The sequence below is a fragment of the Fusarium tjaetaba genome (assembly GCF_013396195.1).
Source record: "Fusarium tjaetaba strain NRRL 66243 chromosome Unknown NRRL66243_c0000074, whole genome shotgun sequence".
NCBI lineage: Eukaryota > Fungi > Ascomycota > Sordariomycetes > Hypocreales > Nectriaceae > Fusarium > Fusarium tjaetaba.
In genome coordinates this window covers 40,392-66,146 of record NW_023501270.1, presented here as the reverse complement: position 1 = coordinate 66,146, position 25,755 = coordinate 40,392, and the positions used below count along the sequence as shown (strand labels likewise).

Below are 25,755 nucleotides of genomic sequence, written 5' to 3'. Positions count from 1 at the left end.
TAGTCACGCAATTAAGTTTCATCATTTCAATACCAGTTGGTAAATATGTGATCATTAAGTCGTGGTATTGTACACGAAAAATAGAATTATACAAGTATCCGTAAACCATATCCATCATTTGCTTATCACTAAAGCTCTAGGAGACCACTGATTTAACCAGCCTGGTAAACAGCCAGAGCAGCAACGTGAGGGTTAATCATCGTAAGGTTATAAGGTGTAACATAAAGATCCGTATCCGTCAAAGCAAGGAACATAGTTCCATTGATAGCGGGATCACCTTGCCAAGTCGAAACATTAGGCTGGATGGTATACGCCGTTCTGTCCTCAAGGCTGATGTTCTGGAGAGGAGAGTATGTAACGTTGAGCTGAGAGACCCACGCAGCAAACTTGGGCTCCTTGACGTTGGTGGAGGTGATGTAGCTGTTGTTGGGACCGACTGGCTTACCGGGTGCGTCCCAGTTCAGGAAGACTTGACGGCCTGGGTAGGACAGGGGAATGGTGCGGTTGTGTGTGATGGCGGCCTTGCAGTTCTCTCCAGTCTCAGTAGCGTTGACGCAAAGCTCATCCTTCTCAATATCCTTGGTAGACAAAGTATTGGCATATCCACCAGTCGTCTCATTCCACACCGCAGATCCATTGATGCGCACAGGATTAGGCTGGTTAAGAATATTCAACAACGGAAAGTTCTGCCACACAAGTCTCGTCTGATTGTAAGGACAGCTCGAAATATACGGCGCCAACAACGTCCACGCCCAGCTCTGTGGAATACCAGGCGTATGCCACTCCGGCATCGCAAACGTACCGCCAAACTGTCTAAAGATCATCTGCTGCCTCGCCTCAATGGTAATACTCTGCAGCAACAACTGCGCCGCAGGTCCAGAGTTCAAGTGCGGCAGGAATCCGTACACGCCTGACTCGCCCCAGCGCGTGAGCTTCTGGTTGAAGTCGATGAACTCGGGGACGTTGGAGACGGGGTAGTTGTACGTGCACTGCTTGGGGGCTTCGGGGCCGAGCATGTTGCTGATAACAGTTGCATGGCCGATTTCTTGACGCGCCATGTGTTCGATTAGAAAGCGGTCTTCAGCGTTGATGCCGTAGGCGTCGAACTCTTCTTTTGAGAAGGTTGCGAGACCCCAGCGGAAGAGATCGAGCTCAATCCACTCTTGGTACAGAGCTAGAGCGAGGGATTGATAGTCAAAGTCGCTTTGCACGCGATAGACAGGTGCAGAGCCGTTGGTGCCGACACCGCCGTCTGGAGTGTAGGGCGCAGGCTGGGGAGCGTTTAGTTTGCCATTGGCGGGGTAGTCGAAAGATCCGGGGGGAGGGGGACGCTCCGGAATAGCTGAGGCAAGAACTGTAGTTGAGAGTGCACCGGTGGTGGTGGGTGTTCCCTTGAAGGGGCCGTGAGAAGTCACGAAGCTATAGGGACGGGGTGTGCCAGCTGGACCCAAGGATGAGACAGTCGTCTGAGCCTCTGACACAACAGGTACTGCGTTCACAGCACCCACTGCCGCGAGGAGTATCGCACTTCGTAGCAAAGAAGTCGACATGATTTAATCAGAAAAGATGATGTCGAATACAGATGAGAATATGCACGAGCAGATCTAGCATTTTATCTGTATTCATCGGCTATCTTACAACTACCTCTTCAACTACCGACGTGCATTGATTTCTCCACTATGATGCGTAGAGATTATTATCAATCGCTCCGTCATGTAGGTCGTAATCATGCCGTCAAGCACTCAATCGCCAGGGGGACGAAAGGTCGATGATTCCAAAAGATTGAGTCAATGACATTATGACTATGGAAATAAAATTGGCTTGACGTTGTATCACCGGCGGGGAGTGGAGACTGGGTATGACGGGTCGATCCGCGAAAAGTCGTTGGCGTAGCTGTGACTTGACTATGGCGTAATGCTTGGGCGACTTTTATGCTGGGGGATTGACATCGGTAATTAATTCTAGTTTTCAGGTACCATTGACTGAATATTCCTTGTAATCGTTTGTCATGATCAAGTGTAATTGTATTCCAGATACGGTGAATATTTGATGTCAAACTCAATGAGGCCGAGGTGATCGCGATGCTCCCAACCGTTGATAACTCTCTTTCCGATTGACTTTTCATTCCAGCCGCATCCGATACAAATCTCGGGGTATGTAATTCCTCCGTCACAACCGGGGAATATTGATCGAGGATCGATCATCCCCAGAACCTATCAGAGACAACGGTGCCATCCGCCCCCCGGAGCTAATGGCCCGGAGAGATGGGCTATCCCTCTGGGGTTGAGACAGGCCGAATCATAAGCAAGCAGTTATGATACCCTGTTCATTGATTGGGTGCTGCGCTGAGCATCGTTAGCGGCATCATTTCTGGCGTTGCACAGTCCGTCATTTGTCGCTGCAAGACCGTCACGGAGAGAGCAATGGCTGACAGTGAAGCTGGTCATTCCGCCGTCATGGCTGTTATGTCGCGGCTTATATGTATTCACGCATAAAGAGAGAACTTTTGAAAACGAAAATTGCGATCATCTATCAATCCAAGCAAAGTTCCTACTGAGTCTCCAGGAAGCGATAGCTAATCATCATGTCTTCAATCCGTGCCATCATGAACCCTCACCTCCGCACGGTCATCAGACCTCAGCATTTCCGCTCCGTCCAAAGTCCCTTCCGCGTGCATATCGCAGCTTTGTCCGCAGTCTCAAACGCCATCGTCAAAGACCATCGTGAGCTGAAGAAGTACTACACCGAGGTAGTCAACTCCACCGACCACGATCATCAGCAGCGCTTCGGCAACCAATTCGTCTGGGAGCTCGCGCGTCATTCAATCAGTGAGGAACTAGTCATATACCCAGCTATGGAGAAGTACATGGGTGATAAAGGAAGACGACTTGCAGACGAAGATCGAGAAGAGCATCATCAGGTAAAAGCACCAAGCTAAAACGTCATCATGTACTTACCAATTTCACAGGTTAAGGAGAGACTCAAGATCTTTCAGAACTTAAAGTCTACAGATCCTGGATATGTCCCAGAGATCAAACATATCTGGGAGTTGCTGGATAAACATATCCAAGACGAAGAGAACCGTGATCTACCTGCTCTTGAGAAAGCACTTGCCGCGCACGCCGAAGATGCAGATAGTCTGGCTGCGTCGTTTGAGCGCACCAAGAGCTTTGTGCCGACGAGGAGTCATCCTAGTGCTGGGGAGAGTCCGCCTTTTGAGAATGTCATGGGCCTCATGGCGGCGCCTATCGATAGGCTTGCTGATATGTTCCGCAAGTTCCCTGACAAGAGAGATTTGTAATGTGCTGTAACGGTACATCATGACTGTAATAAGACTATCAATAAGAAAACAGAATGATTTATTATACGTAAATTATCTACTTTAATTAATTAAAATAATGAAAATACTGTTTCAATCTGATTGTAGATTGCTCTGATAACTGTTATCAGTGATGTCATTATTGATAAGGAAGAGCTACCCTATCATAGAAGATTCGACGTTGATGAATATGATACAACGCGGGTGGGGAACAGAATGAAAGTTTTTAATTTGATTTAAAAGAACTTTCTTACTTAGTGTTTTTCTATTTACTGACCAGCTTTGACACAAGTGAACAGGAAAGCTTCTGAATATTTTGCCAGGAAAAAAGTACTTGAAACTGTTTATCTACAGCCAGGGGGCAAATATTTGTCCACGCGAAAGCAATTGGATCAAAACCACAACCTCATAATGAAAAGCAAATCAATTCAGGAGCACTTTACACTCATATGAACCCGATCTTCAGTCATCCATTGTGTCAATTGAGTCATTGTAGCAGACTCCGAATGCGCGCTGGGTCATCTCATTATTTGTTCTTATCTTATCACTAGATCGTGACAATGCCGCCTCTAAGCGACAGGGCGTGGGGTTGACAAACGTTTACTCAGATAGCTCGACAATTAGCTCTACCATTCAGTCTATCGAGGTAATAATCGAAAGAGAAGGAGGATATTTCGACAAAAAAAAAATCTGAGCAGATGTGATGAGTGCGGTGCACGAATAAGAAGGCCAGTTGAAAAGTATCAGCAAGCTTGAGGCAAGTCGCAGCGCTGAAAAGAAAAAAGAAAAAAACCGAGGATCCTGACTATGTTATGAGCAAACAGGTTATCAATAAAAACATCAGTTTTTCTCTTTCATGCCGATGAAAAGCTGTCGAATTTGTCACGAATTACTTCCCGCGTCAGGCCGTTATCGCTCCATCGCCAAAGCTAAAAGGGTAGCGCAGGGTTAATCCGATGCGGGGTCGGCCATCACCCCAAACTTTTACGTATCACCAAACTTGAACCCCACGATAAATAAACCATCTCATCTCAGCGCATCCCTTCCTCACACCTTCAATCAAAACTCACAACCACAATGACTCCCTCACTACAAGACGCCAAAATCACCTTCCTGGGCGGCGGCAACATGGCCGCCGCCATCATCGGCGGTCTCCTCGCCAAAAACATCCCCAAGTCCAACATCTACGTCTCCGAGCCCTGGGACGTGAACCGTAACAAGATGGCCGACCTAGGCGTCAAGACCACCGCCGATAACAAAGAAGCCGCCGCCGACGCTGATGTCGTCATCCTCGCTGTGAAGCCGCAGGTCGCAAAGGGTGTCTGCGAGGAGCTGAGCTCTGCGTGGGCCAAGAGGGATAGTCTGCCTGTTGTTATCTCTATCGCGGCGGGTATTACGCTGGAGAGCATTGCGCAGTGGTTCAAGGGTGAGGCGGGTGAGGCGCCGCATATTGTGCGTGTTATGCCGAACACACCTGCGCTTGTGGGCGAGGGTGCGAGTGGGCTTTATGCGGCGGGGGATGTTACCAAGGAGGAGAGGGAGTTGACGTCTGCGCTTTTGGGGAGTGTGAGCAAGGCTGCTGAGTGGGTTGATAAGGAGGAGCTTCTTGACGTCGTCACTGGTATCTCTGGTAAGTTCATCATTTCAGCCTGCAAAATTACTGTTGCTAACATGTCTAGGCTCTGGACCCGCCTACTTCTTCGCTTTCGTTGAGCATCTGATCTCCAGCGGTGTCGGCCTTGGTCTCTCTGAAGAGCAGGCCACTCGTCTTGCCACACAGACCTGCCTGGGTGCCGGAAAGATGCTTGTTGAGTCCTCTGATGAGCCCGCTCAGCTGCGAAAGAACGTCACCAGCCCCAACGGCACTACCCATGCTGCCCTTGTCAGCTTCGAGAACTCTGGCCTCAAGGAGATTGTGGATAAGGCTGTCAAGGCTGCTGCCGACCGTGCTAAGGAGCTTGGAAAGAACTAGATGGCTACCTGGAGGAGTGGAACTGTAGATGGTTCATAGAGAAATAAAAGTAAAACCGTTAACACATTATATCTGATGAAGTTTGTATTGGAAGACCTGCGTAACTATTTGATGCAGGACCGTGTTATTCCTTGAATAAGCGATGCGATAATGTCAACTCTAATACTTAGTTCTGTCCGCCAGAGAGGGCTCTCAGCCACGAGTCTCAATTACAAATAACACATCTAGCTCAGAGCTTAGACAATCGAATAGAGTTGTAACACAGAGCGACAATGTTTTGGACGGTAGTTATTCACCCAGTAAAGACTCCAAACCCATCCAGGATTCCTCCAACATGTCTCCTGAGGCTTAGTGCTCTGGTCAACAGAAGCAACTGTCGCAGAGATCCTTAAGACAGTTCCTGAGGCACACCCGTTTGTTTATCAAAGGCTCAAGGTCTCAGTTGAGCAAGCTTTGGACAACTCAACTACCCAAAGGCTCAGGCGATTGGGATTCCTTCCAGTGTAATCGCTAGATGGTTGTCTTCAAATTGAGACAAGGAACCCGTATCAATATCAAACCGGATAGATCGGAGCATCCCGTTTCAATATTACCTACAGCTCTAACTATGAGCCAAGCAAGCGAGGTAGGGTTCGATGTGTGAAGCTCTCGTTCTCCAGTCGGCCCGTATGGTGTTAGTATGATGTGAACCAAACTAAATCGCCGCCAAACCTGTCGTTGTGTGCCCAATAATCTAGCTAGAAATCTTAACAGACCATTTACTGGTCATTGTCCTGAATAATGTTCCTGCTAAAATGCACAGACGTACATTCGCAAGATGATCCCACCACAACCCATGGGGAACGTGCATATCTGGTTAGTCCCGAACTCTCGCCTACACCCACAGAGATGTCTTCTATAGGGGTATGCGCCCATTAGCCTCTACACAAATCAATCCCACTTGGCTAAAATTAGAGGAGGCCCGATTAGCAGCAATGGCACAGTGGAGGGTTGGACACTTGAGGCTGGCCCTCGATGCTCCGGGGGGTTGAAGCCTAGGCGAACCAGAGAATGTCAGGATCGTGGCATAATGTTTCATGCGATTGTAAAGATAGACTATCACTGAATCGTCCATACATGGTTATGCATTCTTACACGAGTGTTTCTAATTTGCGCGACGCGATATGAAGCGAATTATCTCCAAGCGAGAGAAGAAAGCTGTCTAGATAAGAGGAACAAGCCCTACAAGAGAAGAAGAGAAAACAAAGACATTCGAACAACCACAGGTATCGCCAACTTCCATCATCGAGACCTGACAACATTTCATTCCCCATGTAGACCACACGAGAAAATACTTGGCTGCTATTGTCCTCCCTCCGAACACCTTCTGAATCTGGGACACAACAACTGTTCCCACCAACGGCCAGCCCGAGCTCACCAGTTTCCAGATTCCAAGATTAATGAAATCTCCCACCATATTCCCCTCAATTGCCAACTTCCTCTACCTCTGCATCCTCCTCCTTCTTCACACCGTGACTCTGTCGACTTTCCCAAGACGAAGACGGGACCCAGTGAACCGACTTGCGAGCGACGCTGACTTCTTCGTAAAGCTGATCAACTTGCTCCAAAGTGAGTCCTTTCGTTTCGTAAATGAAGAACCAAACAAATGCAATGCACAGGAAGCAGCAACCAAACCAAACGAAAAAGATCTTGGACTGCAAGTTTGCATTTCCATCGCCATAATTAACCATGTATGGCGTGGAATAAGCCAGAGCCCAATTGAGCAGCCAATTTGTAGCAGTTGTGATGCTAAGGGATTTGGCTCGTGTCTTGAGTGGGAAGATCTCTCCTGTCACCACCCAAACGAGGGGACCCCAAGTCGCTGCAAAGATGGAGATATAAATGCAAACAAAGGCCACAGCCGCTCGTTGCCCGCCGAGATTCTTGATGAAAATCTCGCCGTTGTCGTACTGACCGGTCGATAGAGTGCCACAGACAGCAACGATCAGTTGAGAGATAGACATGCCAATGGCGCCATATAACAACATGGGTCGGCGTCCCCATTTATCAATCGCATACATGCCAGGCACTGTCGATGCAACATTGATAGCTGAAGTGATCATTGAGATGACAAAACCACTAGAAACACCCGAATTCTGAAAGTATTTGGTGCCGTAATAAAACTAAAAGGTTGTCAGTAGGGACGAAGCTTCTCAAAGGTAGCCCTCATTGAACTTACGATGAAGTTGATGCCTAAGTAAATAGTCAGAATTGTTCGAAAAGTTCAGAAGTTGCTTGAGGCTGGGTTGTGCTCACCTGTAAGCTGCTGTAGCGCCTGAACGCCCATACCCGTGAGTTGCCTCTTGAGCATGGGAGGCTTGAAGCATTGGAGATAAGAGGACTGCCCAAGACTCATCTCAAACTCATGGTTTGCGACAACCTCATTGAGTTCGTGTGCAACCTCCGGGGAATCGGCAGGTAATCTTCGAAGGCGGCTAAGAGATTTTGCCGCCTTGTCCAATTGGCTCTTCTTCACAAGAAAACGTGGAGTCTCTGGAAGAAACAGCAATCCGGTAAAGAGGATAAGAGACCAAGCAAGTTGAAGGGCAATAGGGATTCGATAGGAGCCTGAATCATCCCGTTTCGAAGTTGCATTGTTTACAACAGCGGCGAGAAGAAGACCAATGGTAATGGCCCACTGGTAGGAGCCAACGATAGCACCACGGATCCATTTCGGTGCTGTTTCGGACTGATAGAGGGGGACTTGAGGAGGGTTAGCCGCTGTAAGAAATGGATAAACGATAAACATAATTCATACTGGTAGCAGAGATAAGGCCAACACCAAAGCCAGCAAAAAAGCGGCCTGCCAGAAATAAAGGAATATCCGTGGCGACAGTATGCAAAACAACTCCAAGGTTGAAGACCCAAGTCGAGATCATCAACCCAGGGCGTCGACCAAGCCAATCAGACAAGAGAGGCGAGGCAAGGGCACCGAAAAAGGTGCCCGCGGAGAGAATAGACACGATAGCTGACTCCTGAGATGAAGTGACGTTGGGGTTTCCATCAGCATCGATATAGCCAGTGCTGAATTCTCGCTGCCAGTAAGGCATAGCCAGGATACCGCTAATGGTGCCAGTATCATAGCTATAGAATAGGTCAGTCACCTTGGGATTGTCGAGAGAGGGAGGAAGTGGAATACCCAAAGAGAACACCGCCAAAGGCAACGAAGAAGCCCACGGCGATGGCTGGCCAGGCTTTGCCAGGTTCATCCTGGGGCCTCGAAAGAGACGCTTTGCTAAGAAGTCCCATCTTCAAAGTGATGAAGGGCACCGAGCTATTGCTGAGATGGAAGATAGAGTATTAAAGAAGGGGGATGTCTTGATGCTGTGAGTTGAATGCTTGCCGTTGTAAGATGATCTGGGTTGTGTAAATAACCAGCCTCTTATAGATTCTTCACAGCTTTGAGATTTACCTTTATCTTTGGACGAGTTCTTGTGATTGCACCCATGGAGAAACTGGAGCTTGTATTGGTGACTTGACCCATGTTTCCCATCTCATCTGGCTTTAGGAAATACTACGACTAGTCGACGACGCACTTCTCACATGCCTGCCAAGCTATTCATTGAGATCCACTGCGATTGAACTTGATTCTAGTTGGTTTTGATAATCTTCGAGAAGCATCATCCCAAAACCCGGAGATATCGAAGCACGACGGTCTCGAATGGAGCCAATCATCTCTCGCATCGCCAAGTAGTTCATCCGTTGGTTCAAAGTCAGCCAGGATTTTGCGTGACTTCGACGTCGATAAGCAGCTGCAACAGCGAAGCCGGGCGATCATGACGGTAGAATGTTTCTAGAAGGTGTCGGTCAAGCCGGGGCTAACTTTAACTATCGAATCTCCGTCATCTGCATCTCTGCCCGCAACAATGCAGCTTTGAACTGGGGATGGCATCATGTTGGGTGCGGGGTTGGGCTGTTGGCTGTCAGAGCTGAGCTATTGTGCGGAGTTCTCTGCTTGGACCACCATCCATAAGATCGACAAAAATGAGGCCATCTTGGGCTCAGATAAGACCTATTCTACCTTCCCCATATGGGGTAGGTGAGAAGTCCAAGCGATGAGAGAAGACTGGTAGAAGGAGGGTAGGGTAGCTACCTGCAGTGTCCCTATTCAGGACAAAGGATCTACCAACATACTTCCTCGGAATTCCCCCGCACAATGAGGTTATTCCTAATGCGATTTAAGGCGCCGTTCAAAAACAAGCTTGATCGACACCACTTGGAACCTCGCCTAATCGCTACCAATGACCGTTGAGCGTTGTTGTTTTTGTCGCGCCGACGGGAAGACACGATGTAACACTTACGAAGATAAGTGGACGCTTCTGACACCTAGAGGTGTCATCCCAACTTCCATTTGCTTTCTGGAAGCCTGTTAGGAGACACATCGCTTACTAGCATTGTTTCCACTGCGCTGCATTGCAGGAGAATCAACCACCAGTACATACAGCACCATGACGGTCCTGAAGTCCACTAGCACACATATGGCAATCCGAGACTCACTCCCTAGCCAATAGCCTCAGCCTAGACAATGCTCACTGCTTGAGCTCAAGCCCTGTTCTGTCCTTTTACGCGTACTCCGTATACACATTCCTTTTCCACTATCAGTCCTTGTATGCTGATCGTCATTTCCATTTGACCTGACCTATCGGATTCGAGACCATAAACACCCCGTCAATGCACTAAGTGCATGGTCGATGCTCGACGGGCGCTATCTGAGTGATGAATCTCCAAGCTTGAGCAAGCGCTTGATCCGTGCTTCACGTCGCTTGCTGGAATTGTCAAGGCTCCGTCAGATTTATGATATGTTTGAGCACGACCAGGTTGCGAGGGAATTTTGGTCTGGTGAGCATCATCTCCCCTGCATCTTACCCACTCCGAATCATCCGATGTTACCGTATGGTACATACCGTCCGCCGCATCACCGCTCGTGCATGCATGGAACGTGCTGCGCTGTGCTTCTAGATCAACTATAGCTCTAGCTTATGAGACCCTAGTCACTTTGCTCGGGATGCCCTCTCAGCAACTGTATTGATCAGGAAGTTGGTATTGGTCAATGTGTTCCTGACTCATAAGCACATTCGGTTTTGCCCATGTTACCAAAGTGGTAGTACCCCGGGGTTGCGACTGGAGAGCTTTGCATGTTGAGGCCCATAGGCTTCCATGTAACCGAGCTTAATGAAGGAATGGTCACCACGTGGATTTCGGTCAGAGGATAAAGGCATTGGCATTTCTTTTGAACCTTCTAGCGAACTTGAGCGTCATCCTTGGGCGTTATGAATGTGCTCTACCTAAAAGACCAGCATTAGGAAATCCCTTTACTTGTGTCGGAGCACTAATTATACAATCGTCGCCTCCTTCCAAATGCTCAACTGTCACGCTCAAGCTTTCACGATAACATCTATCATGGAAAATATCCCCGCCCGGCCTCGGCATCTGGTGTTGTATCTGGCTACCAGGTCTGCTGAAAGGGAGCGGATAGTTCTGCTCCATCTTGTACCGACTTAGCTTATCTAGTGCGGTTTTGAAGTCATCTAGAACGATCGTATCGGTGAAGCATTTGAAGATAAATGCAAACTTCCAGAATGGATTGATGACACCGATCGGGATAACCGGCGTGACCGAGAGAAGATCGACAATAATGAAGATGATACTGAGAGACATGCTCAACAGTAAGAGACCGAAACGAGGGGATATGCGGATGATCTCGAGAGGTTTGAACTCATAACGGTATTTAATGTTCCAGAAAAGGTTAATCGCGGTAAAGATCCACCAGGGATCGCTGATATGTGTCAGTCAAATTACTCAGCTTTTCTTGATAGTGATGCTTACCGGCAGACAGCCTCAAGCGGTCGGGTCGAGGAGAAAAGCCGAGTATTAGGAGTGTTGAAGTACGTGAAATTGGCATAGATCTCAAGGACCCAGTAAGGCTGGACCAGTATGATACTACCAATATATATAGCATTATTCCGCTTTGAAAGGAAGGGCTTGTTCTTCATCCAGGCGATGACGTTGTGCAGATTCCACGAGATGATGAGGAAAATAACAGTCGAGGAAAGATACCAACCCCAGGTCGGAGGATCGAAAAAGGTAAAGAAACCATTTGGCATCGCCAGAAGGAGCTTGGAAATACTGTGAGATGATTTGTCTATTGAAAGCGATACTGATAAGGATGCTCACCTCGATCAAGATAAGTTTATGTAACATGACACCGCGTCGCATATTAGCTAACGTGATACCCATCATGATGATTAAGGCGCCAATCATACAGCCTTGCGACCAGGCTTCCAGCGTGAGCTTCGCTGGGCTCGAGGGCCATGCCGCAGGGACTGACATTCTGACACAGCAGGCTAAGGCATGAGGCACTGGCTCTGTGGGTAACTGAACGATAAGGAAAGGGAGAGTAGCTCAGGGTGGAGACGAGACCGTGCATATTAATAGAGATCAACAGGACCCAAACCATTGACTTTACCCCGCCTTTGCTGAACCGCTAGTCTCCTGTGCTGCAGGCCTAAGGGGGCCTAAGCAGGCTTGTTGGCCACTAATTTGCTCATCCCCACGCCACGGCTAGCCTGGGCTGGGGTCGCGGGGAACACTACTGTACGACGACGTAGCAGTACTCTTAGTCTGTTTCTTGTACAGTGCTTAGTAGGCCCACGGGTTAACGGCAACGGCCAGCGTGTGAGACTGAACTAGCCAAGGAGAAGAGGAGAAAGTACTCGTCACAGCTCATCGCACCATACATCACGAATCCAATGGCACCAACTTGAGCCGAGTGACCACCATTCACGACTAGCCCAGGTTAATGTCGCGCGATTCCTGGTACACTGCAAAGTCATAACCGAAAACACCGTATGAAAATGAAGACCGTTCCGAGTAAGCTTTGCTGATCTATGCCCCTTGGTCCGGCCAGATGCAAGGGTTTGCAGCTCTAGAGTTAAATAGTGACCCAAACCATCATCCTTGCAGATAATCATTTCGCGGGGTGGATGACTGTTGCCCAGCACATCCTTTGCCAATTCGGACTAGGTCAGTTCGCCGTCCAGGTAAAGGCCCGATCACGACCTCCCTGGTCTTGATACCACCAGATTTGAGTCTTTAATTTCAGCAGCGTTTTGAGAGGCATTGTACAAACAACTAGTCAATCCTCTCACAAGCCGCGTAACTAAATGAAACCAACGTCAAGGTTCCTGTATCTGACACAATCTGAACGCCATTGGCCCCTTGATTCGGATAAATCAACCCCGATAACACTACTACACCGTCGTTCACAAATATCTCCACCGAATTCCAATCCACGTATATGATCAGCTTGACGGCACTCCCTCCCTCCGGATTCGGCGCTGTGCGCACGGTATCGTACGTCTGCTTCGGGCCCGCAGCCATGGAATCCGTCGCGGAACCGTCTGAGTCTCTGACCAGAAAAGTCTGGGCGCGCACAAAGTCGTAGCCGACAGTCGTGCTGAATTCCTCATTGGATTTAATGATAAACCGGACCTCGTTGCCCTCGTCGCCGTCATTCTTGGAGATCGTGGCGCGGATGATGTATGCCCCTTGATCCATGCCGCTGGGGAGGGATGCGTACGCAGGATCCGTTGTGATGGTCTTGTTGCTCACGGCCTTTGAAGATCCGACAACCTCGCCATAGCCTCCTATTGGGATGCTGACCAAAGTGGGAGAACCGTTGATAGTCTTGAGCTTGACCTCCCGGAGTAAACTCTGCTGGCCAGCGAAATTCGCGTAATAAGGGAGTGAAGCTGCGTAATTCCAGTTATTCATCCAAGCAATGGCATAGCGACTGCCGTATTTGTTATCAGGATTTTCCCAGCTGACCGTGGCGTAGAAATCAGGCCCGTCATCCATCCACTGCGGCAAGCTTTTTGTAGCTGTGAAAGCATTACCGTCCCATTTCCCAGTCCAATATGCAGTACCGGTCGTCCTATTGTAGCGATAGCCGTTGGCGCCCATCGCGAGAACCCAGGTGCGCTTTGTGCTGTCGCCGTCTAGGTCGATCTGATATAGATCTGGGCATTCGAGGGTGCCCAAGTCTACGCCAGCGTTGCTAGGCTTAAACTCGGATACATACGCCCAGGTCTTCAGATCTGTAGAAGTGTAGAAACCAATCTTGTCACCCTCTGCGAGAGACATCGCCCAATGTCCCTCTTTGGCATCCCAAAAGACCTTGGGATCTCGAAATGCAGGTTTTGTATTTGGGCTTGGGTTCGGCATTACGGGATTGCCTTTGTAAGGGCTAAAGCTGTACCCATTATCGGTGGAATAGAAAAGAGATTGCTGTTGCAGCCCATCTGCCATCTGTGTAACAATGGCCACCACGGCATTCCGGCCAAATCCAGCAGTGCTGTTCATGTCGACGATGGCGCTACCGGTCTCGATATCACCGAGTATAATACCAGTGGGAGGGTTCGGTTTGTACTTCTCCATCACTACGCCCCGACGAGTCCAGTGCACCATGTCGGTACTTGTGATATGATACCATTCCGTACCTCCTGAACCGGGGCTTGAGCTATCAAAGTTGGAGTTGTATAGGTAGTAGAGATGCCATTCGTCCCCCAGGAAGAACGGACGCTGGGGATCACTCATCCAGTTCTTCTCAGGCGTGATGTGATAGCTGGGCCGGGTATTGGTGGGAACAGCTAGATCTGCGCTGGCATACAAGATAAATAGCAGGAATGGGAAACGGGGCATTGCTAGCCTCTGTGAGACGAGCTTGAGAAATCCCAGCATGGTAACGATGAATGTACGAGGCTTTAGATTGTGATGCTAGCTAGCAAAGGAGATCGCGCGAATGCCATCTCATCGTTCCTACTTATGAACAGGCTGTTCACGAGATTTGAGTGACCTGCCTGGCACTCTCTACGACGTCAGCTTTCATGAGCCAACATAGCATCCCCCCCGGCAGATCATACCCAGTCCCAACATAGGTCTTGTAGGTTCTGACACCAATGAGCGGCTGCCGTATGGTCACAACAACATAAGGCGCCCAAAGGTGACTATGGCCAAGCAATGCCATGTTAAACTCTGCGCATGTGTGGTGCAGCAGCACTTCCATCTTAATGATGCGGAGTGGCCGCACAGCTCGGCGCAGGTACTAGACCGCGCTCAAGCTATGAAGAGGTTGCGGAGATGCGGGGAAGTGATGGAATAGGGAATGATATACCAGGAACACTCTGAGTCCATATGGCTGGGACAATTTGGGCAGGTGATAAAACTGAGCCTTGTCACATTTCCCCGCTTCTCAAGCCGGTGAACGCAAGTTAGGAAGAACCCTCCTCGGTGTCGTCTTCTCTTGAATGCGTGCATGCATGACTCGGACATGCTGTAGGCTGATGTGGAGTAGGTTTAGCTGCCACGCTAGTAGCGAGGTGCAGTAGTTGAGGGTCTTGCATTCTGGAAAGCCGCTAGAAACTGGGTACAATGCAATACCTGGCTGATTCACACGTCACACTATCCTAGCCGACATGGTCTCATCAAGAAGGGAAGAGGAGATTGCAAGGTCGCGTCGTGACCTCTCTTACTCACTCCACATCAAGTACACATAAATGCCTCATACCAGTCTTGTTAACTGCATGGGTCTTGCACGATCAGATCAAAAGCGAGGTCACTCAATGACCCAATAAGATCGAAGTAATGGTGGACATATATCAAAGCTACATGAATCTAATGCGACTCTATAGCCCTTCTGGTCTGAAAGTGGAAGGTAGAATATGGTTCCTAGACTCCGTATCATCCGCATATCTCGCCCGACTATTGAGCTATGTAGACTCATTACCGAAGCCGTGTCCAGAGGCGCCAGGGTTTCTGGATGTGTAGGTACGTCGTGCCATCCAATTTCGACTAAGGTGCGCTTCCACTAGGGCATTGTGGTATGTGGTTACATCTGTAATAGTTCGGATTCTAATCGCGCATCATCAGAACTCATGCAAGAGTCACCAATTATAGTCGATCAAATGGTATCGACCCCTGCTTCGGCTCGCGGACAACACTGATTCCTTCACATCCTAGGTTCAGACAAGAAATCAGTGTGATCTGCCACTTCGATCTCTTAAGACACAGTGAAAGAAGTATAAATGTTGCATGGTTCTTTCCCATCTCAGTACAAATCAATCATTCCAACGCACTCAGTCAAAGATGAAACTCCAACTCTCTCTTCTTCTTCCTTGCTTGCTGGCAACCGCCAGTGCAACATCCTACACCGAGGACTACCGTCCTCAATATCACTTCACCCCAGCCAAAAGCTGGATGAATGACCCCAATGGCCTCATCTATCATAAAGGCAAATATCACATGTACTTTCAGTACAACCCTACAGGCAACGTCTGGGGAAATATGTCCTGGGGCCATGCAGTCAGCGACGATCTCATTCGCTGGAAAGAATTGCCTGTCGCCCTCAACGCCTTCGACTCTCCAGCAGGATCGTTGAATGAACTCTATTTCTCCGGGAGTGCTGTCTCTGACGATGCCATGACTTCGGGTCTTGGACATGGCAAGAGACCTCCTCTTGTGGCTGTCTACACATCGGCTTATACGAGAGATATGACCCTCCCGAGCAATAAGTCTGTGCGTGCCGGCCAGCAGTCTCAGTCAATCGCCTACAGCACAGACAACGGGTTTTCTTGGACTGAGTATCCTGATAACCCAGTCATCCTAGAGCCTCCTAGCCAATATGCCGGCCAATATCTCAACTTCCGCGACCCATTCGTCTTCTGGTACGAGCCAAGCAAGCACTGGGTCATGACCGTATCACTGCCCAACCTTCACAAGCTGCTTATCTACACTTCCAAAAATCTCACAGACTGGGCACATGTCAGTGAATTTGGTCCTGTCAATGCAGTTGGTGGTCAGTGGGAGTGCCCCAGCTTGTTTCAGCTTCCTGTGGATGGGAGAAAGTCCAGAACCAAGTGGGTTATGGTGATCGGACTCAATCCCGGTGGCCCCGCACATGCTGGCGGATCAGGAACCCAGTATTTGGTCGGCAACTTTGATGGAACAACATTCACGGCAGATGCCAACAATGTCTACGATGCGTCTGCTCCAGAAGATAGCGTGGTGTTTGAAGATTGGAAAGAAACCAGCTTCGCCGCATCGAGCTGGAAGCCAACTGGTGACTTCGTTAATCAAGAGCCCAGCAACGGCCAGGTACTCACCTTGTGGGAAAAGGGCGATGAATCTGTTGGATCTCTCAGCTCCAAGAAGTTTACTGTCTCCAAGAAATACATTGCCTTCAAGATCGGCTGTTGCAACAATCCGTACAATCCAGACACGTATGGAACGACAGAAGATCAGGAGACAGCGATCAACCTGATTGTGGATGGACAGGTTGTCCGATCGACCACTGGCGTCAACGGAGGCGATGTCATATGGGCGAGCTGGAACGTCGCCAACCTCATTGGCAAGACTGCATATATCCAACTTGTCGATCGCGCCACGGGAGGCTGGGGCCATCTTGACGTAGGCGAAATCGTCTTCACAGACAAACCACTCCCGCCGCAAGCGAACTGGGTGGACTACGGCCCTGACTACTATGCTGCTGCCACTTACAATGGACTTTCCAATTACGAGCGCGTGGCCATCGCCTGGATGAACGATTGGGCCTACGCTGTGGACATTCCCACTTCCCCTTGGCGAAGCGCGATGAGCATACCTCGGGTCTTGACACTTGAAACCGTGGACGGGAGAGCACGTCTGATACAGAAGCCACATCCTAACCTGCAAACCTTGGATAGCAAAAGAATGCTGTATAAGAATCAATGGCGTTTAACGCGCACAGGCAATTTGACTCTCCCAGTGTCTGGAAAGGCCTTAGATATAACCTTGACTTTTGCCGCTGGCAAAGACTCAAAAATACTGGGCCTGAACCTGCGAACAGACGGCAAGAAATACGGCACCGCTATTGGTTATGACTTTGACACCAATGAGATGTTCGTTAATCGCGAGTCATCGGGTGATTCTTCCTTCAGCGCCTCGTTCTCCGGCGCATACTACGCTCCGCTGCCTGTAAGAGATGGAAAGGTTAAACTGCGCATTCTGCTGGACTGGTCATCGGCTGAGGTGTTTGGCGGGAGTGGCGAAGAAGCGATAACAGCACAAATCTTTCCTCCGGATTCAAGCACGGGCGTGTCGCTGTTTTCTGTTGGTGTTGTGAAAGACGTTAAGATAGAGGTGCACTCGGTATCGTCCGCATGGAGAGGGCCGTATTGATAGTGGCCTTGCAGAGGGTATAGGCAAGAGAAGCAAGCTGGAAGAGATAGGGAACGTAACTCTGTCCGTGTCTACCAATACTTTGCATTCCTCTACGGTTTTTCCTCTACCCATTCTAAGACAGCTTCTTTAGATCAGTCATACATACATCAAGACGAGGCCTCATGCTATCTTAGAACAAATCCATGTATCAATTTCCAGCTAGAAGTGTCCAGAACTCCATGAAGGGACCTCTAGTCTAAAATTACTCATTGCTTATAGACTCTTTCATTTCTTCATACTTGTTCTTCAACCACGTGTCCAAATACTCCAAAGCTTTCAGATCGCACTCAGTCGACGACTCCTTGTATACCACGCGCGATATTCCCTGCCAGTCGCCCACATGTCCACCTTTATCTAGTTCCGTCCCAACAGGATGGCAAGCATCGAAGTCCAACAACACAGGTTCCCCCTTATCCGTGAACATGATGTTGGAGGGACTCAAGTCATTATGTGCCAGTCCCAAGCTATGGAGATGCTCCAAAACTGACTTGATAGCAGCGATGCACTTCTCGCGCTGACCGAGGCCAAAAGAGATGTCATGCGCGCGCTCAGAGAGAGTAGTTTTGTATTTGAGGAGAGCAAGACCCTCCAAGCGTCCATCTTCACCAACAACGCATCCTAAGCTTTGACCTAGATTCGGGTGGGGATGCTCACGCAAGATTTCGTAGATCTTGGCCTCATGTAATAAGAGTTGGGAATAGTATCCTTGTCGCCTAGGGAGTAGAGCGCAACGCCAGGGATTTTGATGTAGATTTCGGGGGCACGAGTGAGGGTAGAAGGACATGGCGGGAAGACATTCTCCCTGGGGATTAGGCAGAGCTCTTTGATGATGCTAGCTTCATCAATTTCCTTTGACTTGGATTCACTGGTCCCATAATAGATTTCACCATTTTTCACCGCGACAATACTTGTGTGAGAGAAAACTAGCTGCCCTGAGTCATCACTCTCAAGGGTTTTCCAGATCTCATGTGCGGCGAAGGGCTTTAGGGAACTCGTGCAGTAGTTCATGAGTATGGTGTGAAGTCAGGAGTATCAGAGTGTATCAAGTGATCAATTGTCTTGTGACGGACGGAAAGAAGGTCGAAACGGTGCAAGACAAAGAAAGATGCATCGCCCCTAGAGTGCGGGGAGGGGAAGGAACCCTGGAGAGATCGGGGCTTTGGGTAGCAGAGCCTCGTTGATGGGTTGATGCCGGGCAGCCAATTATCTGTTGGTAACGTACCCAGCTGACCCGAGTTTGGTGTACTCGAGCTGATTGAGGTAGTCAATGGGGTAGTCTAGACAAGCTTACATGAATGTTGGACTGCAACAGAAGTGGGAAATGCAACCTGCACTTGTTGAGACGTGGCCTATCAAAGTTTATCCCGCTCCATCTTGTCCAACATACCGACCTTCACTCGCACGAGCTTTGGCAAACCCCTCTCTCTCTTGGGGGCCTCAATCTTGTCAGTCCAGGTATTGCGTTCCCCAACGGCAGGTCAGTATGACTTTGTAGACAAGGGTAGAGGAGCTAATTCATGCATGGCGCCTCACATGAACACGGGTCGCCAGACCAAAGATAATATGTATTTCTATCGGAGGTTTGCGCATTTTAGTGACCGCCTGCTTAGACTGGCGTCACCGATAAGTATAAAACCCTCCCCTCTGCGCATTTTGCAGTTACACAGCCTGAACCTCTTTGACAACAGCACAAAGAACCATTAGCCACTACAACATAAAAGAAGCTCCGTCCTTTCAGAACTGCAACCATATCTTATAATAAGATGTTAGTCGTTCCAGGATATATGGGTATCAAAGACTTGCCAGCTAATGGCTTATGCTAGCATTTATATACAAGCGCTACTGAGTTTTATTAGTTAATACACTGTAGGAAACCGGTTTTTGTTAGAACGAGTATTATTATATAATTGAATAAGAACTGCCCTAGTAGATAACAACAAGAAGATGCCTTCTTGGAGTAGTATCCCTAGGATTAGGAAGGACTATGTAGCTTATGAAAGTAATCACTGTATTGAAATATTGGACTCACTCCTATCAAGGGTGGGGAGCAGTTGAATAGTTATAGTTCTCTAGCTAGTCAAGCGAGGCAAACGAGGCAGTGATTCTAGTTGGTCCAAGAGCGACTCGAAACAGACTCCTGTCCAGGTGATAGAAAGTTTGCCCTTAAAAAGTACCTTGGTACCTGGCTTTATGGTAAAGATTAGTATTATTATCGCCTATGAATAGACCTCTCCTATCTGTTTCAATACCACGTAGTCAATGTCTACCTCGTATCCATAGTCACAGAACCGGCTTGTCCCGTCTGGAACAGCGGTAGTAAGTTCCCCGGGTCTTCCAATGTCTTTATCCTCTCTTCCAAACTCTCCTCGCCGTCCATCATCTCCAACTGTCGATTATACAATTCCTTGACTTCTTTCCTCGTCGCAATCATTTGCTCACAATATAGTTGACAGTAATTCTCCAAACTTTTGATCCGCTCCTGCAGTGCCTCTATCACCTGCCAAGCAGCCGAACTGTTTTGATACGAAGCTTTGAGCTGGTTTGCTGCCTCTTCTTGGTTCCCTTCCACCGTTTCTTCCAAATCACTAATGCGACCGACGAGATTCTCTAGTTGGTAGCTCCCTTTTTGCTGCAGTTGTGCCTCAAGCTCTCGTACTCGTTTCTTGAGCGCTGTAATGTCCTCGCTTGTTTTTAGAGATGTTGATGAATGGAAGCATGAGAAATGGCCACAGTAACAAGTCGCGCCAGGGAGGGATGTGTTGTGGTGAAAGCCCATGCATCCGCAGCGATGGCCTTTCAATTCCGGTATTGTGAGGATATAACGACATTGCCCCTGCGGTAATTGCGCTGCATCTCCAGGTGGTGCTGAGGCTGACTGAGTGGAGCGATGGAGATCATTAGGATGGGGCATTTTTGACGATCGACGAGCACTACAATCTGACATTTTGACGACAAACGAAACGGTAGCAAAAACACGGAAAATAGAGTAGAAAGTGAGCAAAGCCTGACCCGGCGGATAATTCCATTAAATGGAGGTCATAAGCCATTCCGCCACCGAAAAGGGCCACGCGACCCCGCGAACTTGTCGGTTCGGAGTCAAGCCCGAGAGGAGAAAGAGCGTGGGGGTTCCCAGATGGAGCCCGACGACATGGATACAGCGCGAGCATGGCCCAAAGGGGAATTCTCTCGAGTCATCAATCGGCACTAAAAGAACATCCCACGATCTGAGGGGGAAATGGGGTTGCAATGCAGATTTAAGCATTGCCGTTGTTTGCCGGTGAGCTGAGGATGTCGTGATATGGCGGTGCAAAGGCATGTGAGGGGATGTCGACCTAACAGTAGAGGCACAAGTACTTGGATGAGAGACATGTTCATAAGGATGGGAACCATTTGTTTTGAAGCTATGATCGTCTTTATGCTTTACTAAGAGACTGCCTCATTTACCCTGCGCGCTTATGAGTCGCTTGTTAATGGCCAACAAGATCGTGTACAACGTCTCAATCGTCGCAACATCGACACCAAGCTCTCTCCCCTTCCTAACAGGATATCCCAAAATGACCTCAACCTCCATCGGCTTACCATTTTCATAATCCGTCCTCATACTGCTCCCAATAGGCGGCATCGCCAAGATCTTCTCCAGAAGCCTATCGATTAGTTCATACCCCAAAGGAACACCAAGCGCATTCGCAACATCAATGACCTCCTTCATTAGTTTTCTTGTCATGGGAGTCGACAGGTCGGATGAGCTGAGCCAGGCATGCGTGTCCATAAGTGTAAGGGCAGTAAGTGAGTTCCACGCTGCGTTCCAAACGACCTTTTCCCATCGCTGAACCTGGATGTTGGGAACGATCTGGAAGATGGTTTTTCCGATAGACAGAAGTGATTCAAATTGAGCGAGACGTTGGGTATCTTGTGATGCGTCGCCCGCTTTGTTTGGGTACAACCCAACTTGCATATCCTCGGATGTCGTATGATTTATGAACCCAGGCTCTGGCTGCCTTGCGCCCACCCAAGTCTACAGTTATTAGTAACAAGATGACAGGTCAAACAAATACACATACCACGCATGAGATGATGGTTGCACTCGGGAACTTTTCACGGAATGCATCCTCATTGCCAACACCGTTCTGGATGATGACAATTGAGGTGTTATCGCCAACGCCGGGAGCAATATCAGCAGCAGTGCTGAGCTGATCGACTGCTTTGTTCGTGCAGATGATGAAGTCGAACTTTTGATTAGCTTCGGCGACAGTTCGAAAGACTATGCACAGGATGAGAAAACGTTCATTAGGATGCTTGACGACACATACTCTTGTGAGGTTTCACGTGGTGTTTGCCATGATTCTGGCTGTCAATCGAGATACCATTCGCAGCAACGACTTCAAAATTCGATCGGGCGACAACGGTCAAGTGAACATGTTCACTACGGCTCAGAATGAAGGCATAAAACGAGCCGATCCTCGATAAATGTCAGTCATGATCTGATCACAGAATGAGTGAACGTACGCTCCAAGGCCGTAGACCAATACTTCCAAGGTTTTGTCACTCATCTTCACAGTACGTCTTGAAGGCGGGGTAATACAGCAAAGCAGATTCAGAGAAGTAAATAGAACAGGATCTCATCAAGTTCGCGAATGCTTTTCCGTCTAAGTTTGACCCCTCACTCAGGATTTCCGGGGCCTCCATCGCCAAGAGCGTGGGGGTTCATCATCCCGACCTGAATTGCCGAGCATGTCCCGGAGGTTGCTTACCCCAGATTTCATGTGCTTTCGTGGGATGTCGGAGAACGACACCAGACCGATGGCATGTTGCGACCGAAGGATTTGATCACTGGCTGGAACGAGCACTTCATATTAAAATGATATCTTAAACTGCAGTATGCACTATTGCTTCACCACTCTCTGATACTACCATCAGGACCATGGAACGTCTTACACTGCCATGGTTCCGTCTTCTTCGCAATCCTAGCCACCATCTCCTCATCAATCTCAATTCCCAAGCCATGCCCCGTCGGAGCCTTGACGTGACCGCCTTCTAGATCAAAAACACTCGGATTCTTGAGATACGTCAAGAGATCAATATCTCCGGCCTCCGTGTTGTAATGCATACCCAAGCTCATCTCCAAAATGGCAAAGTTCGGTGATGACAACGCTACTTGAACCGAAGCAGCAAATGCAACAGGTCCAAGCGGACAGTGAGGCGCAATCGCGACATCATAAGCTTCAGCCATAGTAGCTATACGCTTCGTTTCAGAAATACCGCCTGCGTGCGCGATGTCAGGTTGTAGAATATCCACGCTTGAATCTTCCAGGAATCGCTTAATATCCCATCGTGTATACAAGCGCTCACCGAAGGCAATCGGGATGACTGTTTGGTCAGATAGCTTCTTGATAGCCTCGGGATGTTCGACGAGAATAGGTTCCTCGATAAAAAGAGGTCTGTGAGGTTCAAGAGCTCGTGCAAGTTGCTTCGCCATTGCTTTATGACACCTTCCGTGAAAGTCAAGACCCGCGTCGAGACCTAATGCCTTGACCTGTTTGAGGCGCTCGACGGTGCTGTCGAGGGCGGACGGGGAGTCAATCCAGCCTAGATCTTCTGTGGCGTTCATCTTGACGCATGTGAGACCTTGCTCAAGGCGCTTCTTTCTGCGCGTTCTTAGTATAGGCTGGAGACTGGGGTTGGTATTGGTACGTACGCAGCTGCTTCGATATCTGATGGTCTATCACCGCCGATCCAGCAGTACACTTGGACTTTGTTGCGGACCTTGCCGCCGAGAAGCTCGTAGATGGGTACCTTCAAATTGCGACCTGTTCATGTTAGCTTCAGGCTGCCCCATAGCGTGGTGTCTGTAATCACCTTTCAAATCCCATAATGCGATGTCAATGCCTGAAATGGCTGACATGAATACTGGCCCGCCGCGGTAGAACCCATGACGCCAGAAGGTTTGCCAGATGTTTTCGATATCACTACCATGTCCATCAATAACTGTTCATCAAGTGTCTCCAGGATACCAATACTTACTTTGCTTCCTGTCCAATAATCCGTGGAATCATCTCATCCAAACATCCCTCAACAGCAAGATCATGTCCCTCAAGCGTAGCTTCACCCCATCCATACTGTCCATTCTCATCAACGACCTTGACCATCAGCCATCGCGGCTTAACACGGTAATACTTGACAGAAGTGATCTTGGCCATTGTTGCTGATGGGTGAGACCTGGCCAGACACGAATTTCCCCGACTTTTTAACCGTCATGACTCGGCTTCCCCGCCGGCTAACACGACATCGTCAGATTTGATCCCGGAACCCCCACGCGCAAAAGCCGGTTCTGTGGCCCCCACGAACTAAAGAACTACGTAAATCTGGGGTAACGAGCCGCACGATGCAGGGTTTATTTCCATGCTGTGCCTCGGGGGAAGCCGTGTTTTTCCACCATAGTTAGTTGGTCACATTGGCATGAGCTCCATGGCGCCCAGAAACGTTGTTCTCTCCCGAGTCAGTCACAGGAGGCCCCACGTTCTCTTCAGCCATGAAGTGATCTGGATGAGTCCGGAGCCTTTCTCTTAGAGCTTTAGGTTTCACTGCACAAAGATAAATTGGAAAGAGTTGCAGGAACATGGCGGTAGTGATTGATTGACTTCTTAAAGGACCTAGAGTACACAGTAATCTCGAACTTCTGGATTCTATCGTCCCATCCATCCACCATCAACAGTAACCAGCTCCCCAGAAACATACAAACTCCCCCTCCCCGCCAAAAACACCGTAACCCCCTTGAAATCCTCCGGACATCCCCATCTCCCCGCCGGAATCCTCGACAAAATACTCTCCGCCCTCTTCTCATCATTAATCAGCGCCTCATTCATATCCGTAGCAACATACCCCGGCGCAACAGCATTCACATTAACACCCTGACTCGCCCACTCGTTACTCAACGCCTTTGTAAGCTGTGCGATCCCTCCTTTTGCTGCTGCATACGCAGGGACAGTAAGACCGCCTTGGAAGCTGACGAGTGATGCGACGTTGATGATGCTTCCTCGATGGCCGCTGGAGTCGGGGCTGCGGGTTAGCATGTATGAGCCTAGATCGCGACATAAAGTCCAGACTGTGCGGAGGTTGACTTGGAGGACTTCATCCCAGTCGCTCATGGGGAATTGATGGGCGGGGTGTCGTCGTTGGATTCCGGCGCAGGTTATCAGGATGCTGATGTCGTGACCGTCGGCGAGGATGCGTTTGCTGAGATTTTCGACTTGTTCTTGATTGCTAAGGTCTGCGGTGTATACGAAAGCCTGTCGTCCAAGCTTTTCAATCAATATCTTGGTCTCCATGTTTCTTTCGTCTCTCTTGATGATGGTGTCAGACAGTCTAGCGGGTTACAAAGAGAGGGAAGACTTACCTGCACCAGGATGATATCTGCGCCTGCTTCTGCAAGTGATAGGGCCATAGCCTGACCGATGCCTCTCGTCCCACCAGTGACAACAGCCTTATGGCCCTTTAATGAAAACAGAGATTCCAAGATGCTGGTCATGATTACAAGTGATGGAAGGCACTCTGCGAAGATGTATGTGATGCGGTAGCCCAAAACTTCAATTACTCTTCGAATAACAGTCCACGAACTACACCTCAGATTTAGACATCAAACCAACCCCAGAACCATGAAGTCAGTAACTTGTCATCTCGTGCGACCCCCACGTCGGCCCGACTCTGCTGTCGGCATTCTATCCGTGTCTAAACGATGATCATCTGCGGGGAAGACTCTGGGGTAATGCTCCTTCAATGGCATTCTAGGCAGACTTGCACGTCGGACAATAAACACGGGGGAGACAGTGAGTTTCGATGAGAAACGTGGGGGGTTACTGAGACGGGCGCAGGTACGGTTTAATGCCGTCGGTCCATCGTCATTTTGAGCTTAGCTGGGATTTGGGTCGGAACCGCTGACCTACTGGCGTTTGAGCGTGGGGGTAAGCCGATTGACATCCAGCATTCCTGCTAGGCCCTGCGGTAAGTGAATGAGGAACTGAACGAAGGTGAACGACCATCCATCCAATCATAATTGCCCTGTTCTTGCTGTTGCCTTGTTGATCCCTAACCTGTACTCGCTCCACCAGTCAGATCACTCGGAGCTGTCAAAGGCATATATTCCTTTAATACTGAATAAGATCTCTAAAGAATT

The 25,755-nt window shown here is 49.0% G+C and overlaps 10 protein-coding genes across 10 annotated transcripts; 3 read left to right on the top strand and 7 right to left on the bottom strand.

The window, feature by feature from the left end:
- Window positions 1-152: 152 nt before the first annotated feature.
- On the bottom strand, window positions 153-1,550 carry FTJAE_3935 (Rds1; the record flags this gene model as incomplete). The annotated part of the gene is made up of 1 exon (XM_037350286.1): window positions 153-1,550. The coding sequence occupies one exon, from the start codon at window positions 1,548-1,550 to the stop codon at window positions 153-155; it is 1,398 nt and encodes a 465-aa protein (XP_037208980.1).
- Window positions 1,551-2,584: 1,034 nt separating this feature from the next.
- Window positions 2,585-3,301, top strand: FTJAE_3934 (HHE domain protein; the record flags this gene model as incomplete). The annotated part of the gene is made up of 2 exons (XM_037350285.1): window positions 2,585-2,920; window positions 2,969-3,301. 2 exons carry the CDS (start codon window positions 2,585-2,587, stop codon window positions 3,299-3,301), a joined length of 669 nt encoding a protein of 222 aa, XP_037208979.1.
- A 1,095-nt stretch (window positions 3,302-4,396) lies between these two features.
- On the top strand, window positions 4,397-5,291 carry FTJAE_3933 (pyrroline-5-carboxylate reductase; the record flags this gene model as incomplete). The annotated part of the gene is made up of 2 exons (XM_037350284.1): window positions 4,397-4,949; window positions 4,999-5,291. The coding sequence occupies 2 exons, from the start codon at window positions 4,397-4,399 to the stop codon at window positions 5,289-5,291; spliced, it is 846 nt and encodes a 281-aa protein (XP_037208978.1).
- A 1,463-nt stretch (window positions 5,292-6,754) lies between these two features.
- FTJAE_3932 (RCO3 glucose transporter) lies at window positions 6,755-8,579 on the bottom strand (the record flags this gene model as incomplete). Its single annotated transcript, XM_037350283.1, has 5 exons — window positions 6,755-7,453; window positions 7,510-7,523; window positions 7,587-8,033; window positions 8,089-8,414; window positions 8,470-8,579. 5 exons carry the CDS (start codon window positions 8,577-8,579, stop codon window positions 6,755-6,757), a joined length of 1,596 nt encoding a protein of 531 aa, XP_037208977.1.
- Window positions 8,580-10,321: 1,742 nt separating this feature from the next.
- Window positions 10,322-11,570, bottom strand: FTJAE_3931 (uncharacterized protein; the record flags this gene model as incomplete). The annotated part of the gene is made up of 4 exons (XM_037350282.1): window positions 10,322-10,350; window positions 10,829-11,106; window positions 11,157-11,446; window positions 11,505-11,570. 4 exons carry the CDS (start codon window positions 11,568-11,570, stop codon window positions 10,322-10,324), a joined length of 663 nt encoding a protein of 220 aa, XP_037208976.1.
- An 891-nt stretch (window positions 11,571-12,461) lies between these two features.
- FTJAE_3930 (Levanbiose-producing levanase) lies at window positions 12,462-14,069 on the bottom strand (the record flags this gene model as incomplete). Its single annotated transcript, XM_037350281.1, has 1 exon — window positions 12,462-14,069. One exon carries the CDS (start codon window positions 14,067-14,069, stop codon window positions 12,462-12,464), a length of 1,608 nt encoding a protein of 535 aa, XP_037208975.1.
- A 1,404-nt stretch (window positions 14,070-15,473) lies between these two features.
- FTJAE_3929 (SUC2-invertase (sucrose hydrolyzing enzyme)) lies at window positions 15,474-17,543 on the top strand (the record flags this gene model as incomplete). The annotated part of the gene is made up of 1 exon (XM_037350279.1): window positions 15,474-17,543. One exon carries the CDS (start codon window positions 15,474-15,476, stop codon window positions 17,541-17,543), a length of 2,070 nt encoding a protein of 689 aa, XP_037208974.1.
- Window positions 17,544-17,787: 244 nt separating this feature from the next.
- Window positions 17,788-18,369, bottom strand: FTJAE_3928 (kinase-like domain protein; the record flags this gene model as incomplete). The annotated part of the gene is made up of 1 exon (XM_037350278.1): window positions 17,788-18,369. One exon carries the CDS (start codon window positions 18,367-18,369, stop codon window positions 17,788-17,790), a length of 582 nt encoding a protein of 193 aa, XP_037208973.1.
- Window positions 18,370-21,021: 2,652 nt separating this feature from the next.
- FTJAE_3927 (galactonate dehydratase) lies at window positions 21,022-23,782 on the bottom strand (the record flags this gene model as incomplete). Its single annotated transcript, XM_037350277.1, has 9 exons — window positions 21,022-21,600; window positions 21,647-21,846; window positions 21,896-22,044; window positions 22,092-22,135; window positions 22,337-22,419; window positions 22,521-23,230; window positions 23,281-23,392; window positions 23,442-23,551; window positions 23,607-23,782. The coding sequence occupies 9 exons, from the start codon at window positions 23,780-23,782 to the stop codon at window positions 21,022-21,024; spliced, it is 2,163 nt and encodes a 720-aa protein (XP_037208972.1).
- Window positions 23,783-24,023: 241 nt separating this feature from the next.
- FTJAE_3926 (2-deoxy-D-gluconate 3-dehydrogenase) lies at window positions 24,024-25,110 on the bottom strand (the record flags this gene model as incomplete). The annotated part of the gene is made up of 3 exons (XM_037350276.1): window positions 24,024-24,141; window positions 24,465-24,925; window positions 24,979-25,110. The coding sequence occupies 3 exons, from the start codon at window positions 25,108-25,110 to the stop codon at window positions 24,024-24,026; spliced, it is 711 nt and encodes a 236-aa protein (XP_037208971.1).
- Window positions 25,111-25,755: the final 645 nt, after the last annotated feature.